Source organism: Musca autumnalis, unplaced genomic scaffold (assembly GCF_047663935.1).
Source record: "Musca autumnalis isolate F117 unplaced genomic scaffold, ASM4766393v1 scaffold_5, whole genome shotgun sequence".
Taxonomy (NCBI): domain Eukaryota; kingdom Metazoa; phylum Arthropoda; class Insecta; order Diptera; family Muscidae; genus Musca; species Musca autumnalis.
The window spans coordinates 6,052,496-6,071,188 of record NW_027412088.1 but is presented as its reverse complement, the minus strand read 5'-3'; the positions used below and the strand labels follow the sequence as shown (position 1 = coordinate 6,071,188).

The window sequence follows — 18,693 nt, the reverse complement described above, 5'->3', positions numbered from 1 at the left end:
ACGCAACAGCCTGGGAGATTTCAGTCACAATGACAGAAAGTCAAATTTTGGTGTATGAAGATTTGAACGATGAGGTAAAATAATACCAACATAATCTATGTACTATTAGTTCAGAATTTTAAAAGAAAAATCTTTCGACGAATATTTTGCTAAAATACATAAACAAAGAGTCTATATTCCGAACGGTGTGTCTTAAGACACCACTTGTAGATAAGTTTTACATGGCTGATATACTCAGGATAAGTCGCCAACTTACTGAATTATGTAAATCCAAAGAGAAGTATTTCCTCATCTGTGAGATTTGTTCTTGTGCACGACGTGGAAAATGTTCCTGATTAATTTTGGAGTTTATGGATTAGATAGGCGAAACAGACAGAGAGAGAGCTCATTTAACTCCGCACACTTCCATAACCTATAAAATTAGACCATCGTAATTGGGCCCAAAGGGAATACATTTGGAAAAATATTTTTACGGAATTAAGGATTAACTGAGCTTCGTGTAGACGTTATTTTTTTTCCCCGACACGATTTATACAAAATAAAACGAGGGTTCATTTTAGATTACGATTCTACAATGCTTTATTGACGTTGTTCTCTTCCGTTATTCCCACAAAATTTTATTTCGTTACTAAGAACACAGCTCACAAAGTAAGCATAAAGCTTTACTCTGTTCAGATCCTTCTTTACTAAGCTTACACTGACGGTTCTAAGTAGCGGTCTGAATTACAACTCACCTGCTACGCCAGCGTGTTTATACTCGCTTGCGTATGCATCGACTATTCTAGCTTCCTTCGTCTGGGAGGTTCTCCAATGTTCAAACAAAATCCAGATAAACATACTCGTACGCAAACAGGCGAACGTAAACAACTAATGGGACAGAGGTAATAAGTACTGGGGAGTAGGATGGGTTACAATGAATGACGTCACAATGCACAAGCATAGCTGAATAGTCAAAATAAATGAGAAAGAGATGCTACAAAATATAAGCTGAGTAAATAGTGTATACTGAAGGCAAGGACGAACAGACCAAAGATATATTTTATGAGCGCTTAGTAGAAACATATGACCGTTGTCCTGCCCAAATTATTCTAGGCGATTTTAATGCCAAAATTGGAAAGGAAAATATCTTTGGCCCAACAGTCGGAAAATTCAGTCTCCACAATGAAACATCTGACAATGGCATGAGGCTGATAGACTTCGCAGCGGCAAAAAACATGAAAGTTATCAGCACCAGATTTAAACATCTCGACATCCATAAGGGCACCTGGCTGTCTCCAGATCAGAAAACAAGAAATAAAATTGATGACGTTGTGATAGATGGAAGACATTCATCGAGCGTGCTGAATCTGCGCTCGTTCCGAGGAGCAAACATAGACTCGGGCCACTACCTAGTTGCAGCAAAGGTACACACCCGGCTAAACGTAGCAAACAAACTACGAACAGACACAACACGAAAGTTAGACATCGCATCGCATATTCCACTCAACTAGCCCACTTGCTTAATCAAAGCACTCCTCATCCCGATAATATATCAGAGCAATGGCAAAGTATTACCCACTCCATGGAAACAGCCGCAAAATTCATACTTGGATACCAGAGACCTCCACCAAGGAATCCATGGTATGATCAGGAGTGTCATGCTGCTACCGAAGAGAAAAATGCGGCATATAGGGCTACTTTACAATCCGTAGCAGCACGTAGCGCACGGGAGAAAAAGAGATGAAAAAGAGATGAAAAAGCGGGAGTGTGAAAAAATCGAGATGTACAGGAGCCAGAATGAAGTCCGAAAATTCTACCAAAGAGTCAAGCATCAAACTGATGGCTTTGGTACAGGCGCATCCTCCTGTAGAGACCAGCAAGGTAATTTGGTAACTGATACAGATAGTGTACTCAGGATATGGAAGGAACATTTTTCAAAACTGTTGGTATCCAATAGCAGCGAAGACGACGAAGATACCACAGTCCCAATCCGAAAAGATGGTATTGAATGTATACCGCCCAGCCAAGATAAGGTAAAGACAGCAATAAACCGGCTGAAGAATAATAAGGCAGCAGGAGCCGATGGCCTACCAGCCGTGCTGTTCAAAACCGGAGGCGACACGCTGATAAGGTGTATGCATCAGCTAGTTAGCACCATCTGGCAGGAAGAACGCGCACCCGACGTTTGGAACGTGAGCATCCTATGTCCAGTCCACAAGAAGGGTGATAAGACTGTGTGCTCCAATTACAGGGGCATAAGTCTGCTCCCTATTGCATATAAGATAGTATCTGGCATGTTGTGCGAGAGACTAAAGCCTATGGTCAATGAAATTATTGGACCCTATCAGTGCGGCTTTAGACCTGGCAAATCCACCATTGACCAGATATTTACCTTGAGACAAATCCTGGAAAAGACCCAAGAAATGCAGATCGACACCTTCCATCTTTTCGTCGATTATAAAGCAGCATTCGACAGCCCTATACGTTCAAAGGTGTTCCAAGCCATGTCTGATTTTGGTATTCCTGCAAAGCTCATTCGGCTTTGTAGAATGACATTAACTGAGACGAGATTCTCAGTTGAAATAGGAAGGGACCTCTCCGAAGAGTTTATTACCAAAAGAGGTTTCAGACAAGGAGACGGCCTGTCGTGTGATCTATTCAACATCCTGCTGGAAAAGGTCAAACGAGACGCGAATGTCAAAAGAAATGGAACGATATACACGAACAGCCATATGTTACTGGCTTATGCCGACGACATTGACATCATGGGTCGATCGGTAAAGGAAGTAACTGACACCTTTGCAAAAGTCGAAAGAGAATCTGCTAAAGTGGGTTTGGCGGTAAACGGTGAGAAGACCAAGTTGATGGTGTCGACGCGCAATGCGTCCATTGAGCTCGGACCTACTGTGGAAGTTGGTTCCTAAAATATTGAGGTAGTAAAATAATTCGTCTACCTCGGCACCTCCGTAAACACAAAAAACGACATCAGTTGTGAAATAAAAAGAAGAATTGTATTGGCCAACATATGCTACTTTGGTTTAAGTAATCAGTTTAAAAACAAAGCCACATCTCGTCAAACAAAGATAACCCTCTACAAAACACTGATACTACCCGTGCTGATGTATGGCTCCGAAGCCTGGGTACTTGCGCCAGCAGACATGGCAGTGCTTGGTGTGTTTGAGAGAAAAATTCTTCGAAAGATCTACGGACTAATCTGGGTTGACGGTGAATATCGACGTCGCATGAACCATGAGCTGTATCTGCTATACAGCGACATCATTATAAATAAACGTATTGAGATGCAACGATTGCGTTGGCTAGGCCATATCATAAGAATGAGCCATGATGAACCCGCTAAAAAGGCATATAAATATGAGCCGCTTGGCGGTGCACGCAGAATTGGCAGGCCAAAGAATAGATGACGCAAACAAGTGGATGAAGAGATGACAAGGCGCGGTATTCCAGAGTGCGAAGCAACAAATAGAGAGAAATGGAGATCTTTTCTTAGTTCGACCTATGGAACAAATGTTCTGTAATGGGCCAGCTAAGTAAGTAAGTAAAAAAACAACTAACTCGTCTAATCTAACGGCGAATTTAATGGCTGTAGCTCTGCTAAAAGTTTTCAGCTTCTGTTGTGGAGAAGTGGACCGTTAGTACGATATGCAATATTTGGACAAATCGAGAGTTACGGGCGTGCTACTTCAAAATATTTATAAATTATTAAATGATCGCTTATATCCGGATAACGGATTTGCCAATCAAAAAGACGAGGATCAATAACATATATTTATTCTTTGGAATCCTTCCATCAGTTATCAGCAGCAGAAAAACGTAAACAGCCGCCAAAGAAGGTGAAGTTTTCTCATAGTTCGTACCATAGATACAAGACTTTCAAACATTGTAACTGTCCGATTACTCATTTGAGATTACAGCCAGTGTAGTGTAATGACGCATTTTCACTTTGGAGTTGTGGTAGGTTCAGCGGGGCCAGGTTGTAATATAATTGCTGATTGCATCTGATGATGGGTAGAACAACTTACACACAGATTACCTTGTTAATATTATGTATCAGACGAACTAGTTTTGCCAGTATTAAAGATATCCCCCAAACTGGAAATATTTTTTTCAGAAATGGGAAAATACATTTCAGACTGGGGAGTTGGTGATTTGATGGCGAAAAGCCAAAAAAAATTTGGGGAGTTTTGACGACAAATCAAACAAACTTTTAATGAGAATACATGAGAATTAGTTTCTATCTACTTGTCTACCGCAAGAATGACATACTATTTGCATTATGTTTGATCAAGTATGCCGAGTTCCCATGATGGTAGCCTAGTTTTTTACTCGTGTATTGTCTCACTCTTCTTACACCTGGTAGTTGGCCAACCAAGCACGATGGGGCCGATGATATGTTTTTGAGGCAAAAAATCACAGGGGCAAGCTAGACCTTCAAAATTTCGTGCAGATGTTTATAATCGGCCTAGAAGCTAATCTGCCAAATTTGGTTGATATCGGTTCATATATAGATATAGCTCTCATATATATGTTCGCCCGATTTCGAGTAATTGATGGACCAAACACGAAAATTCTGTCCAATTATGATGATATTTGGAATATGTGGCGCAATTTGGACTGGAAAAAGGTTTGCCAAGTTATTTTGAAATCGGTTCAGATTTGGATATAGCTCCCTTATATATTTTCGTCCATTCTATAAGGTGTTTAGGATTTCGCTGATTTTCCAACCAAAAATTAAAAATATCCAATTTTTTAAGTTTTACGAAATCTGGAAGTTGATAATTTTTTTTTCGCAAGTATACGCAAAAATTCTTTTCAAAATCTGTTAGCCGACATTGTCACCTTTCACCAGATACATATTTTTACGAGAAAGCACCCTGAAGTCGAAAGTTCTACTCCAAAGAAAACATGGACGATACCACAGACTACATCAAAAACCATCACTTACTGACACAACAAATTATTGACCACATCTAATATTGCATTTACACTTTTAATAATAATCTTAATTTACATAAGATTACCCGTATTTTCCATTTTTAAAAAATAGATAATATCAACAGATCAGATTTTGGCGCCAAAATACTTAAATTGTTTAATTACGACTGAATGTCAGAAATAAACGGAATGATAATTATGACACCTTTGACAGCTTGGCATGTCGCCATGGGTCGTTGCCAGATTGTAATTTTTTGGTTTTGGAGGTTTGAAAGTGTTAAGAATATAATTCCGTTATTATTTGATTTCAATCGCTGACTTGAAAAAATGACTTTTTGCCTCAAAAACCTGTCATTGGCCCCATCGTGCCAAGTACTCACTTACTTAGAGCTGAAGTTAAAACCAGAACCTATGAAGCATAAACCAAACACTTGCTTATAAAACATACCGTCACAACAACAACAAAATGAGGACATATGATTTGCAAGCAAATCTTTACAAAAATTGGTTCTGTATGGAAGACTGTGATACAACCTCGGAACATCCAAACACGTATTGACAACACAGGACAATTTAACAAAACAATACAATTTCAAGTATTTAGAGGGATTTAGCTTCAAGTTCCTACCTAAAATATGTTCCCAATATCTAACCTTAAAACCTTATAAATATATATTCCGATTATGATATTTTTAGAATTTAACCAAAGTATTCAACAAATTTGCAGTCTTTAGTTAGGAAAATCATTTCATTTCATAAATATATATTCAACATGAAACCAAGCCACTAACACAGACAATGCTGCTCGTTTTTAGAAATAAAACATTTTTGTTGTTTTTTACAGGCATTTTTTACTCATGACTAGGAGTATTAAAAGTCCGAATACATTCGCCGTATCTGTTTTTTTTTTCTAATATCTGACACTAAAACTTATCTTATGGGAATAAAACTCCAATTCTTCAATACGTTTTGCAATCAGTGCTTAAAACGCATATTTTCTATTTTCTAAATATAGCATTTCCAAATTAAATGAAACCTTTTCCAAATTAAATGAAACTTTTTCCAAATTGAATGAAACCTTTTCCAAATTAAATGAAACCTTTTCCAAATTAAATGAAACCTTTTCCAAATCAAATGAAACCTTTTCCAAATCAAATGAAACCTTTTCCAAATCAAATGAAACCTTTTCCAAATTGAATGAAACCTTTATTTTTATTGAAAGAAAAAATCCAGAATATTTTGAAAAGAGGAAGAAATAAAAAAATTATGCGTGTTTTCAACGATTTTTTACTTAAATTCTAATCTTAAGTAATGATATAAAAGTGTAACTCGTTGCATGTTTTGCTTCCTTGAACATAAATGGTCTGTTCCTTTACTTTTGAAAATGGTAAAACTGGCAAAAGTAGCAAAAGTTGTAATCAACTTCCATATGAATTGTATGGTGTCTGAAGTAAAGGAACGCTTTTCGAGTAAAAAGTTGTAAAACTTGAAGATTCTTGCACGTAAAGGAACAGGGTTAAACATTTCATAATTTTTGGGCATCAATTAAGGTTATTGCGAAATAATCCTAAAGAGAGAATTTAGGTTTAAAAAAATTCTAATAACACTGTGACACAAAATGGAGGTGAAAATCTGGGGCAGAGATAATTCTTTTTGGGGATGAAAGCCCTTTGTGAGTATATTAAGAATCCCCAAGGACAGATCCGCCGTGAGTCGAAGTTCCGAGTTATGGCGTGATTAAGTTTCTGCTGAAGACCATATAAGGAATCTGAAATTAACATTATATCTTTGTTAACAGTTGTTTTAGCTTATTTATGAAATAACCTGTCTTCAGTCAAATCGAATTAGTATTATTTTCGTAGAGCATTTCGACCTTCTTACTCGCTTCCTTCAATGTCCTTTTCGTCCCTTATTTTAAGAACCGCTATAAAAGTACCACATGATGACGTTTTCAGCTTCGAAATGTTCTTCAAAAATGTAGCTAATCGATTTTGTCGAGTTTTCATAGTCTGTTGTTTGAGACGTTCGATACAATGCTAAATCACGTGAACGGTATTACGATCTATTGTCCGATCGCTTAGTACGACTCTGGCACAAAATTTTATTTTTGAAAGTTTTTTTCAGGATAATTTTTATGTAACAACTTAATAAGTAAACGAATACACATAATGATAGAATTAAACCGGTGTAATTTTAAATTTTTAATGCCATATTCAGCAATGTTGAACCCAATAGTAAAGGCATTTTTAAAAATAAAATTGTGTACTAGAGTGGTACTACGCGATCAGACAATAGATCGTAATATCGTTAACGTGATTGAGCATAGCAACCAACAGCCCAATAAAGAGGACTGTTCCAATTATGTAATGAGTATTTCCATTGAAAATTCCACAAGCAGCAAATCGTGAACCACTTCATTAGGTTAGGTAATACAATTAGCCCCTGTTATTTTTAGCAATTTTTAATCTCAATTCTCTCTTTAGCATTATTTCGCTAAAACCTTAATTGTTGCCCAAAAATTATAAAATGTTTAAGTTCAAGGAAGCAAAACATGCAGCGCGTTGCACTTTTATGTCATTACTTATGATTAGAATTTAAGTAAAAAATTGTTGAAACCCCATATACATTTTTATTTCTTTCTCTTTTCAAAATATTCTAGATTTTTTCTTTCAATAAAAATAAAGGTTTCATTCAATTTGGAAAAGGTTTCATTTGGTTTGGAAAAGGTTTCATTTGATTTGGAAAAGGTTTCAATTGATTTGGAAAAGGTTTCATTTAATTTGGAAAAGGTTTCATTTAATTTGGAAAAGGTTTCATTCAATTTGGAAAAGGTTTCATTCAATTTGGAAAAGGTTTCATTTAATTTGGAAATGCTATATCAAAATTGTGACACACAACCACTGAACCTTCAGCTCACACCAAAATTCTACACACAAACTTTGAATGAAATGGCAATAATTTTTCATAGCAAATTTATGAGATTTAAAAAACATTCCACCTCCCAACATAACGTCAATATACTTGCCACAATATTCCAAGTGGGTATTCGTTTATGACGACAAATCTAATCCGCATAGAATTCTTTTAAGCAAACAAAAAAGCAAACAACGACAACAACAACAATAATACCCCATGGGCTATGGTCTCCCTCTGGGGTGAAGACAAGCGAAATGTGTTTTAGCGTAAACACATTTTATTGAATGATATTTTTTATTTTTTACGGTGTAGGTGCCTCACATTCTAAACATTTCTATTTGGGGCCACTCGAACGTTGATGCGTTGTTGCTGTTGCTGTTTTTGTTTTTGTTATTGTATTGTTTTTTTTTTAGATCAAGTAAGTGCAGGTGCGATAAGACACAAAATATAAACAAAACAGAAACGGACCCATAAAAACGCAAAACGCACTATAAACACAGACACACACACGCGTGCACATGGGCCACCAACCCGTCCAACACCCCAACAAAGGCAAAAGCTCTGGAAACGCAACTAAACCACAGCTGCCCTTATCGAAACTGAAGAAAAAAAAACGGAATAACTGGCCAAGATAAGATAACGGCAACGTCAATGAAAGACTGTTAGTGGAATTGGAATGTCATGGAATGGTTCAACTACTTTGGGATTTTAAAGCAACTAAACAGAACGGAACATTAGTATTGATTACATTTTCACAGCAGGTGGAGTAGCGAAATATCCGAAAACAAACTTTAACGTAGCCATAAAAATCGTCTTTCTTTATCATATCCGCGTGAATAATCGACAGCTAAGAAGTGAACAAAAAACAAACAATACACATTGATTCATAGCACAAAGCAAAACATGGTGACTAAGTCCAAAGTGGGGCTATTTTTAGCTCTGCAAATATTAGCCGTTGCTGGAGAATTCCTTAACGAAGGTGTGGAAGTTGAACGTTTCTGTTATCCAGAGTCACTCAAGAATACCCGTAAATCCTGTGAATGTAACAGTGACAGTTCGCCACCATGGGGTCTGCGGGTGGTGAACATAGACTGCAGTTTTAAAAATTTGAAAACTGAAGATTTCTCAGAAATGTTACCATTGTATGCTGATCGCTTGGATTTGACATGGAATGCACTGGAACGTGTTCCCGCCTTGTCTAGTGACACGCTGCGTTTCCTCAACCTGATGCACAATAACATATCCACCATTGTGGCCAAGAACTTTATCAATATGTTCAATTTACGCGAACTCTACCTCAGCTGGAACAGCATACAATCTATTGAGGCAAATGCCTTTGACGATCTGGGCCATTTGCAGGTTTTGGATTTGTCCCACAATAATCTACACAATTTGGGCTTTCAAATATTTGCACCTTTAATGATTTTGGAATCTTTGTATTTGTCTTGGAATCGCCAACTGAATCAGACGGAGGGTATACAAGAATTGGATTTCTATCAAACATTTGGTGTCAACATCAACCTTAAGACCCTTAAACTGGAGGCATGCAGTCTTAGCAACATTACACTTCCCAAACAGGTGGTACTTATAGAACTCGATCTGAGACGTAATCTTCTAACTGAAGTTCCCCACAATTTACCCTCTACTTTGGAGAAAATCGATTTAAGTGAAAATCTTTTCATAACTTTTAACGAAAATGATACAAAACGCTTGCCACAAATACGTGAGCTATATATGGAAGATATGCCTGAGTTGCACACATTGGCCGAAAATGCCTTTGTACCGCTGCAATCGTTGGAAAAGATTAGCTTCCAAAATAGTCGCCGTCTAGCCAACATTGATGGCCATACGTTTGGTGCGAATGCCACACGTTCGCCACGTTTACACTCGATGATATTTCGTGGTACTGGCTTGCAGTCTTTTAACTCCACCCTTTCGCCGATATTTTTCCAATTGTCCGTCTTGGATTTACACGGTGTGCCGTTACGTTGTGATTGCAATTTAGTGTGGTTGAAGAATGTACGTCTCGAAACAAATGGTCGTTGTTTTAAACCTTCACGTATGAGGGGTATAACTTTGACCTCAGCTGATCCATCTGATTTCAGTTGTGAACGTTGGCCACGTTGGGTTTATGGCATTATTATTTTGGGTCTGATAATTCTCTGTTCTGTGGGTATATATCTAATTGTAATGGGCCTTCGGCCACGCGGTGGTGTTACAATGCGTCGTAAAGTCGGTCCAGGCAGTCCATATTCTCGTGTAACTATTGAACCTAATCGCCAGGAGCAATATTGAGAAGGAGCATGACATTGTTGCATTTAGTTTTCTTTACTACTTTAATGCACTGTATTTTTAGCATATATTTATAACAATAGGTGATAAGAATATGTTTGTAATTTTAAAACTTTTGTAAAATAAAAAATACATATTTATTGTTTTTTCTTAAAAATTCTAATAGTTTTGGGCAACAATTAATTTAGAATTGATTTAATGATATTTTGTCATATTAAGCCAATTTCAAACAAAATATACTTACCACTGTGTGTGGTGAATATACTTACCAAAGTGGTAATGTGGAGAAGAGTTAATTAATTTGAAATTTATTTAAAAAATCTATTAATGTGTGCCTTATTTGGGCGAAAATCATTACATGAGAAAATTTTAATTAATTTATTTAATTGAAAAAAGATATCTGGCGAAACGAAGCGACCGTCGAATAGCATTTAATATGTGGGACTTTGCCAGATATTATTTTTTAATAAAACTCCCTAGGCCATAAGGCTCAATTATATCAAATTATGTAAAAAAATTTTGAGCGTTCTATCCTATGTCAAATGCTGACATAACTTCTCAGAGGTCATCATAGCCGTTACGAACCAATACGCATTGACAGAATCACAGACCAAATTCACATACATTCGTAACGAAACAAATATCCATACCATGACCACTTACTGCCAGCACAACCTACGTAAATACAAGCCATGTAGCTGTGGTATCCAATAGCTTAGCTGTTGTTTGGCGCAATTTTATGCAGGACTAAGCCATTAACATGTTAAAAAAATACTTTATCCACGGAACCGTTTGTTGTCAATTGTTCAACGTGCGGCGTTCAATTTGACCACAAACGATATTGCTACACTATTGAAAACGAATGTGGTGTTTTTGTAAAAGCATGGTTTCATTTTTCCAGTGGGCCCAGTAGGCTGACATCCAAACGTGAGTTGCTTTGTTTAAGAACCAGGTTTTGTTTGCCATAACTTCATTATAAAACAAGTAAACAAGAGTCAGCTAAATACCCTCAGCCTATGACTGAATACCATACGGTGGACCAAAGTGTTCTTGGAACAGATCCCTAGATTATTATTTTTATTTTAGTAGTTGACCATATAAATAGATCGAACAGTAAAAGAAACCTATGTAAAGTAAGTAACTGGGTGGCAAAGTTAGTTAGTGCATTCGAGAGAAGTATGGATAGGAAGAAGTATGTATAATAACATCGTAGAGTTGTAACAAAGACAAGAAAGTCTACTAACAACTTTAGTTTCAGAAGTGCATATCTCAGGATTTACCTAGCAAAAAATTTAATATAGTAGTCACAATTACAACAACCACCCGCTATTAAAAATTCAACACGATCCGGGAAGTATCTATAAACTGGATTAAAGCGCAAAAGTACTACATTTTTGAGGCTAGACAGAATTTTCAAAAATTAAATTAACAAAAATAGTGACCTTAAAGACAAGTTTATTAGAATTGCAACACGATCCAGGAAGTAGCCTTAAGCTGGATTAATGCGCAAAAGTACTGCATTTTTGCGGCGGAGGTTATACCTTAAGAAATAGACCGACGTCTAATTTTGGGAATTACTACTTTCAATAGTTATCGTACCAAAGCACGGTCTTGTCCACAAAAAACTTATTGCTGTACACAGGATCGAAATTAGCACATACCTTTGGTAAGAATTGTTAAACCGATACTCAAACAGCCGTTAAACTACATTTAAGTGAATATTTGAGCTTATGTGAAGTGGTTGTATGTGGTATAGACCTTATTGGATCTTATTGTAAATATATTTTAAAGAAATTTTTCGATGTGGAAAGCATCGGCAAAATCGAATATTCAATTCGCAAATTATTGCAATCATTAGTCATTATACCCTACACCACTATGTGGGGAGGGTATTATAAGTTGGTTTTGGCCAAAAAGTTTGTAACGCATCGAAATAATGGTCGTAGACCCATACTTATATATACCAAAATGAATGTCTCGACGAGCTGAGTCGATCTGGCTATGTGTGTCCGTCCGTCCGTCCGTCTGTCCGTCTGTCCATCTAAACCTTGTAATCACGCTACAGGTCGCAATTTTGATCGGATCGTCACGAAATTTTGGATGTTGATGGGGGTCCCGAAGGGGAAGAAGCCTATTGATTTTGGTGATGGTCGCATAATATTTAGGGGTCATAATGGGCAAAAAACTTATGTGGATAAAAAGACAACGTTTTTTTCCAAAGCAAATATCTCAGCTTCTATACGGGGTATACCAAAAGCAAAACCTGACAATAAAAGTAGAAAATATTGCCTTTCTACTGATGTAAAGTAGGTTCTCGTAGGTGATCAAACAACGAAGATATCACAATAGTCGCAAATAAAACCCAAATTTTCATTTTTGCAATTTTAAATATAATGACGAATATCACTGCTTTGGTTGCGGACTTTCCAAAAGCAAAGCCTGGCTGCGAAAGTAGAAGATCCCGTCTTTACAATGATGTAAACTAGGTCGGCGTAGGTGACCAAATAACGGAGATATCGCTATAGTAGGTAATACATCCCATTTTTCCACTTTTTTGGAAATCACGCTACAGGTCTCAATTTTGATCGGATCGTCACGAAATTTTGAGGATTAATGGGGGTCACACAGATGAAGAAGCCTATTGATTTTGGTGATGGTCGGATAATATTTAGGGGTCGTAATGGGCAAAAAACTTATTTGGAGAAAAAGACAACGTTTTTTTCCAAAGCGAATATCTCAGCTTCAATATGGGGTATACCAAAAGCAGAACTTGGCCATGAAAGTAGAAAATATCGCCTTTCTAATGATGTAAAGTAGGTTCTCGTAGGTGATCAAACAACGAAGATATCACAATAGTCGCAAATAAAACCCAAATTTTCATTTTTGCAATTTTAATAATAATGACGAATATCACAGCTTCGGTTGGGGATCTTCTAAGAACAAAGTCTGGCTATGAAAGTAGAAAATCCCATCTTTACAGTGATGCAAAGTAGGTTGGCGTAGGTGGCCACGGAGATATCAAAATAGTCGGCAATACATCCCATTTTTTCATTTTGTTGTAATGGGGATCTAATGGGGATCCTACAGAGAAATAAGCATATTGATTTTGTTGATGGTCGGATAATATTCAGAGGTCGGAATGGGCAAAAAACTTATTTGGACAAAAAGTCAACGTTTTATTTCAAAGCGAATATCTCTGCTTCTAAAAGGGGTATATCAAAAGCATAACCTGCTGATGAAGGTAGAAAATATCACCTTTGCAACGATGTTACGTAGGTTGTCGTAGGTGGTCAAACAACGAAGATATCGCAAAAGCCGCTAATAGAACACAACTTTTCATTTTTGCGATTTTAATAATAATGACGAATATCACAGCTTTGGTTCCGGACCTTCCAAAAGCAAAGTCTGACAATGAAAGTAAAAAATCCCATCATTACAATGATGTAAAGCAGGTTGGCATAGGTATCCAAATAACGGAGATATCGCAATAGTCGGTAATAATCCCATTTTTCCACTTTTTTGGAAATCACGCTACAGGTCGCAATTTTAATTGGATCGTCACGAAATTTGGGTGTTATTGGGGGTCCCACAGAGGAAAAAACCTTTTGATTTTTGATAATGGTCGGATATTATTCAGGGGTCGGAATGTGGCAAACAAAAATATTTGGAAAAAAGTTAATATCTCCCTTCTGTAGGAGGTATATCGAAAGCAAAACCTGGCAAGGAAAGTAGAAAATATCACCTTTACAACGATGTGAAGTAGGTTGTCATAGGTGGTCAAACAACAGAGATATCGCAATAGTCGGTAATACATCCCTTTTTCCATTTTTGTGCAATCACACTACGAAATTTTGATCGGATCCTCACGAAATTTTGGGGGTTGATGGGGGTCTAACACAGAAAGAAGCCTATTGATGGTTTGCATACATCCCACTTTTCCATTTTTTATTTGGGTTGTACAGTCGATGCACTTAAATGCGTTTCAAAAAAATTGACCTGTGTTAGTGTAGACATTCAGAGCAAAGGCGCTAAGGTATCCCAATTTTAATATTTTGAATTTTATTAGTCAAAAGCTTATGAACAGGGGTAGTGGTGTAGGGTATCACATAGTCGGCCCCGACCCGACTATAGCCTTGGCTGACTTGTTTTAGTTTGACTTTTAGTGATTTTGTGCCATTATCTCAGGAAATAGTGGCTTGGCCGGACGAAATTGTACCGCCCTAATAGGGATCGTAAGGAAAATCTGGGGCAAAATACTACGAGTTTGGGCCAAATCGTTTGATTCGTTCGTGAGTTGTCATTCATACCATTGGGCATACAGACTTACGGACAGGACTATATTGTCTTGACAGGACATATTGTCTGGAACGGATTTCATCCGAACAGACTTACGGCCAGGATTAAATCGACTCCATATTCCCTGAGGCGGATTTCGACCAAACATACCTGGAGTGTCGATGAGACACATTTTTAATCGTTAACCTAAAGCTTTAACAAGGCGGATTTTCGTTAACCTAAAGCTTTGACAAGGCTGGTTTTCATTCTCGGATACACTAACATACCAAATTAAAGCCAAATCTACCAATTCCTCAAAAAGAGGAAAATATTTCTCATTTTACCTGCACTTGCATAAAACAAAAATTCTACAAGGTCAGATCAACCTTTATTTTCAAATTTGTGAGTTACGTATCTTCGATTTTCACATTTTTTTCTGTTATGTAGGTACACATGTCTCTTATATATATTGGGATATCAGTCATTTTGGATTGTTAGTTTTTTTTTTTTTTTTGACAGATGAACATATCGTATTTTTCCTTGCTCTTCGATTTTTTACTACTTTACTATAAATTTCGAGCAAAAACAAAGTCGCATCGACATTGCTCAGGACGCACAGTGTGGCCAAATTCAATATATTGTGCCAAAAATGCAAAAAAAATGTTTTCGAATATCCCCAAAATGTTTACATGAAGGGATAGCATGTTTTCTATAAGTACCGTTACTTCAACTGTAACGGTACAAACAACGAAATTTTTGTTTTTCCATCTTAGCTAAAAACGCTAAAAAATATTTTCGAAAATCCCTAAAATTTTTTATACCCTCAGCCTTTAGGCTAAGGAGGGTATATACACTTTGATACGATGAAAATGTGCCTCATCGAAATAATGGTTTTAGACCCCAAGTAAGTTTGGACGAAATGTGTTTCAGACAATTTGGAGTCGATCTAGCCATGTCCGTACGTCTGTATGTCTGTCTGTCTGTCCTGCTGGCTGGAGCGCACGATAACTCTCGAACGGATGAACCGATTCGGTTCAAATTTTGGCTTTCGTAATATTTTGCCCAAACTTAGTTTAAGTTCGAAGATGAGTTACATCGGTCCACTCCTTCCGGTACCTCCCCCACAAAAGTTCGAAAACGTTCGGAAAGTTTGTGCGCACGATAACTCTTTAAGAGAGTGACCGATTTGGTCCATACTTTGTATAGCGTAAACTTTCTACCAGAGTAATATGAGGTTCCAATATGGTCTTAATTGGTCCACTCCTTCGGGTACCTCCCACACAAAATTTCGGAAAAGTTCAGTTTAGGGCCATCTCTCGAACCGCTTTGATTTTTGTTTTAGCAGCTTGTATTCACTGCCCTCCATACGACGGTACAAGTTTCATCAGGGGCAAGTCCATACTTCCTGAGAAAATAGCCCGAAAGTTGCAAAAAAAAACCTATGACACCGTGTGAGGTGGTTGGACTCTCGAACGAATCTGCCGATTCGGTCCAACGTATGGCCTTAGTAATATTTTGCCCAAACATAGTTTGAAGTTTGAAGATAAGCCATATCGGTCCACTCCTTCAGGTACCTTCCCCACAAATGCTCGGAAAAATTGTTCGTACGGTAACTCTTGAAGGGAGTGGCCGAATTGGTCTATACTTTACACATCTTAATATATCTACCAGATATAGATCAGGTTCAAATATGGACTATATTGGTCCACTCCATCCGGTACCTCCCACACAAAATTTCGGATAAGTTAACTTTAAGACTTAATATCGAATCACTTTGATTTTTGTTGAAGCAACTTGCATTCGCTGCCTCAATTACTATGGTAAAATTTTTTTAGGGGCAAGTCCATACTTCTTGATCAAACAGCCCGAAGAGTGGAGATCCACTTCCATAACGGTTAATGTCAATCCATACCTTTTAGTATCTCCTTTTGATCTTTAATCCTAATCAAAATGTTTGTCGGTTCAAATGCCCAAAATTTTTAAAACCCCCTAAATACATACGTATTTTGGGAAAAAATTGTTTCAATATACACAGGCTGAGGGTATATCTCTGTCGGTAAAGCCGACTGATACTTTTTTACTTGTATATGAAGGGAGATGATGTTTTCTATCCCTTCATTTAAAAATTTATTGGATTTTCGAAAACATTTGTTTGCATTTTTAGCTAAGAGAAAAAGAAAAATTTTAAAAATGATCTTCGCCTCAATAGCAAAAATTCTCAAATAAAAAATAAAATCAGCTTTAGCCAGGGTGGGGCTCGAACCCACGTCCTTGAAAACACATGAAAAAAGAGTTGTCACGGCGTGTTAGTGTTCAGAGCCATACTCATAATATGAGTTATAACTTTCAAAGACTTCGCTAAGCGTTTGTCATGAAAGCCATACAATGATTGAACAAATATTCAGCGTTGTAAAAAAACAACTTGCGTTTGAAAGAGATAAAGTTAGATGATATCGAAGCCGCCCCACAGCCGATATGTCTGAGAAGCCTTTACCGAAGGCGAAACATGCATGTCACATAGTGGTGGTTGTGTGGGTTCGTATCGTCGGCTTTCCTTTTTCACTCGCATCATTAGGTCATTAAGCTCGTTTCTAACGAAAAATTAATTAAAAATTAATATTAAAAATGATCTTCGCCTCAATAGGCAAAAATTCTCAAATAAAAAATTTCGTTGGTTGTACCGTTACAGTTGAAGTAACGGTACTTATAACATGACCTTTTTTTATTTAAAAAATAATCAAAATAGCAAGGAAATTTGTCGACTTTTTATGAACCATATTATCAAGAGTTTTTGAAATTTTTTTACGTTTTAAAGTGTGCTTAGAGCTAACTGAATTTGCGTTACAGTTCTATAGAGCTACCGGATTTGTTTTGGAACCTTTTTAAGTGTATATTTTTAATTAGTTCCTTTTCAATAGGAAATAACTAAAAAGTCTCGCGGAGCCCCGCAGTTCTAATGGTACACAAATTTAGAGGAACTCTCGAACTGTCAATATACCACTTTGTGATATAGCCCCCATATAACGGTACAGCCGCTTTGAGTTTATAAATATAAGATTTCTTTCTAACTCTGCAAAATAAAAGACCTCCATGTGATAAACATCTCCTCCAAATTCCATAGCTCCATCTTCATCAGTTTAGAAAATATAGAATTTTGCGACGATCCAGATTACCTCTACGAGGTCATAACTGGTAACGAATCATGGGTGTATGGCTATGACATTGAAACCAAAACCAAATCATCCTAATGAAAACGTCCAGAAAAGCCCAGACCGTAAAAAGTACGTCAAGTTCGGTCAAATATGAAGGTTTTGTTCACTGTTTTCTTCGACTGCAATGGCGTGACGCACAATGAAGTTTTGAAGTTTACCGTACGACCGGTCAATAAGGAATACTACCTTGAAGTTATGCGCCGTTTGCGCCAAGCAATTCCTCATCATGGTAAATCACCAGCTCAAACCAAACAACGCGGCTGCCAACCCAGCAACAAACCTATGCTATACGTAAGTAGGTTTGTGAGCTGCTATCTATATATCTGAGGGGGATTACTTTGAAGGGAATAAGAAAGTTATAGATGAACATTTTTTTTATTGAAAAAATTAAAAGAACGGTCAGATGATCAGGGCTCGTACGTTAAGCAATTACTGCGTCGAAACAAAAAATCTTCTTGAAGCTATCAAAGTTAAATATTTCAGATTCAGTTTTTTGATTTCTAACGATATACGTCAAGGAGAAGCCAAATATATGTATTAATTCTTTTTCGAGTTGAGCTTTTACGACCTAAGCGATACATTGAAAAATTAGGAGTCCACCGTTGGTGGGCGAAAGCTAAGCTTGGAAACTAACATTTATACACAAATCATTCGCAACTTGTATATAAGACTTAATGTCTGTTATTTAATTTCAAACTTTTCCTGTAGTCCGACTTGGCTGGTAACCCTATTTTTCAATGCTTATCTAAACTACTATCCCATCAAACCAGTTTTCGAATGTCCATTACAAGTTTCGAAATCGATATCATTTTCGAACATTTGGCAAATGTTTTTTCTTGTGTTCGCCAAAAGTTCGGAAACGATATTATTTTCGAACATTTAGCAAATGTTTTTTCTTCACAAGAAAAATTGTTTCGAGAAACATTTTTTACTTTGTATTTTTTTGTTTTAAAAAAATAATTTTATGTTGCTTGTATAAAATTCCCATTTGCATTTTTGCTTTGCACTGGTTTGAGAATTACGAATTTAAACACAAAGGATAATTTCGGATTACTTTAAAGTACAT

At 36.9% G+C, this 18,693-nt stretch overlaps 2 protein-coding genes across 2 annotated transcripts in view; one reads left to right on the top strand and one right to left on the bottom strand.

Moving 5' to 3' along the window:
- Positions 1-18,693, bottom strand: part of LOC141405362 (uncharacterized) — a 242,970-nt gene that overhangs the window by 43,277 nt on the left and 181,000 nt on the right. The window lies entirely within an intron of this gene.
- On the top strand, positions 8,302-10,297 carry LOC141405360 (uncharacterized). The gene has a single exon (XM_073989606.1). It carries the CDS (start codon positions 8,752-8,754, stop codon positions 10,141-10,143), a length of 1,392 nt encoding a protein of 463 aa, XP_073845707.1. The 5' UTR covers positions 8,302-8,751; the 3' UTR covers positions 10,144-10,297.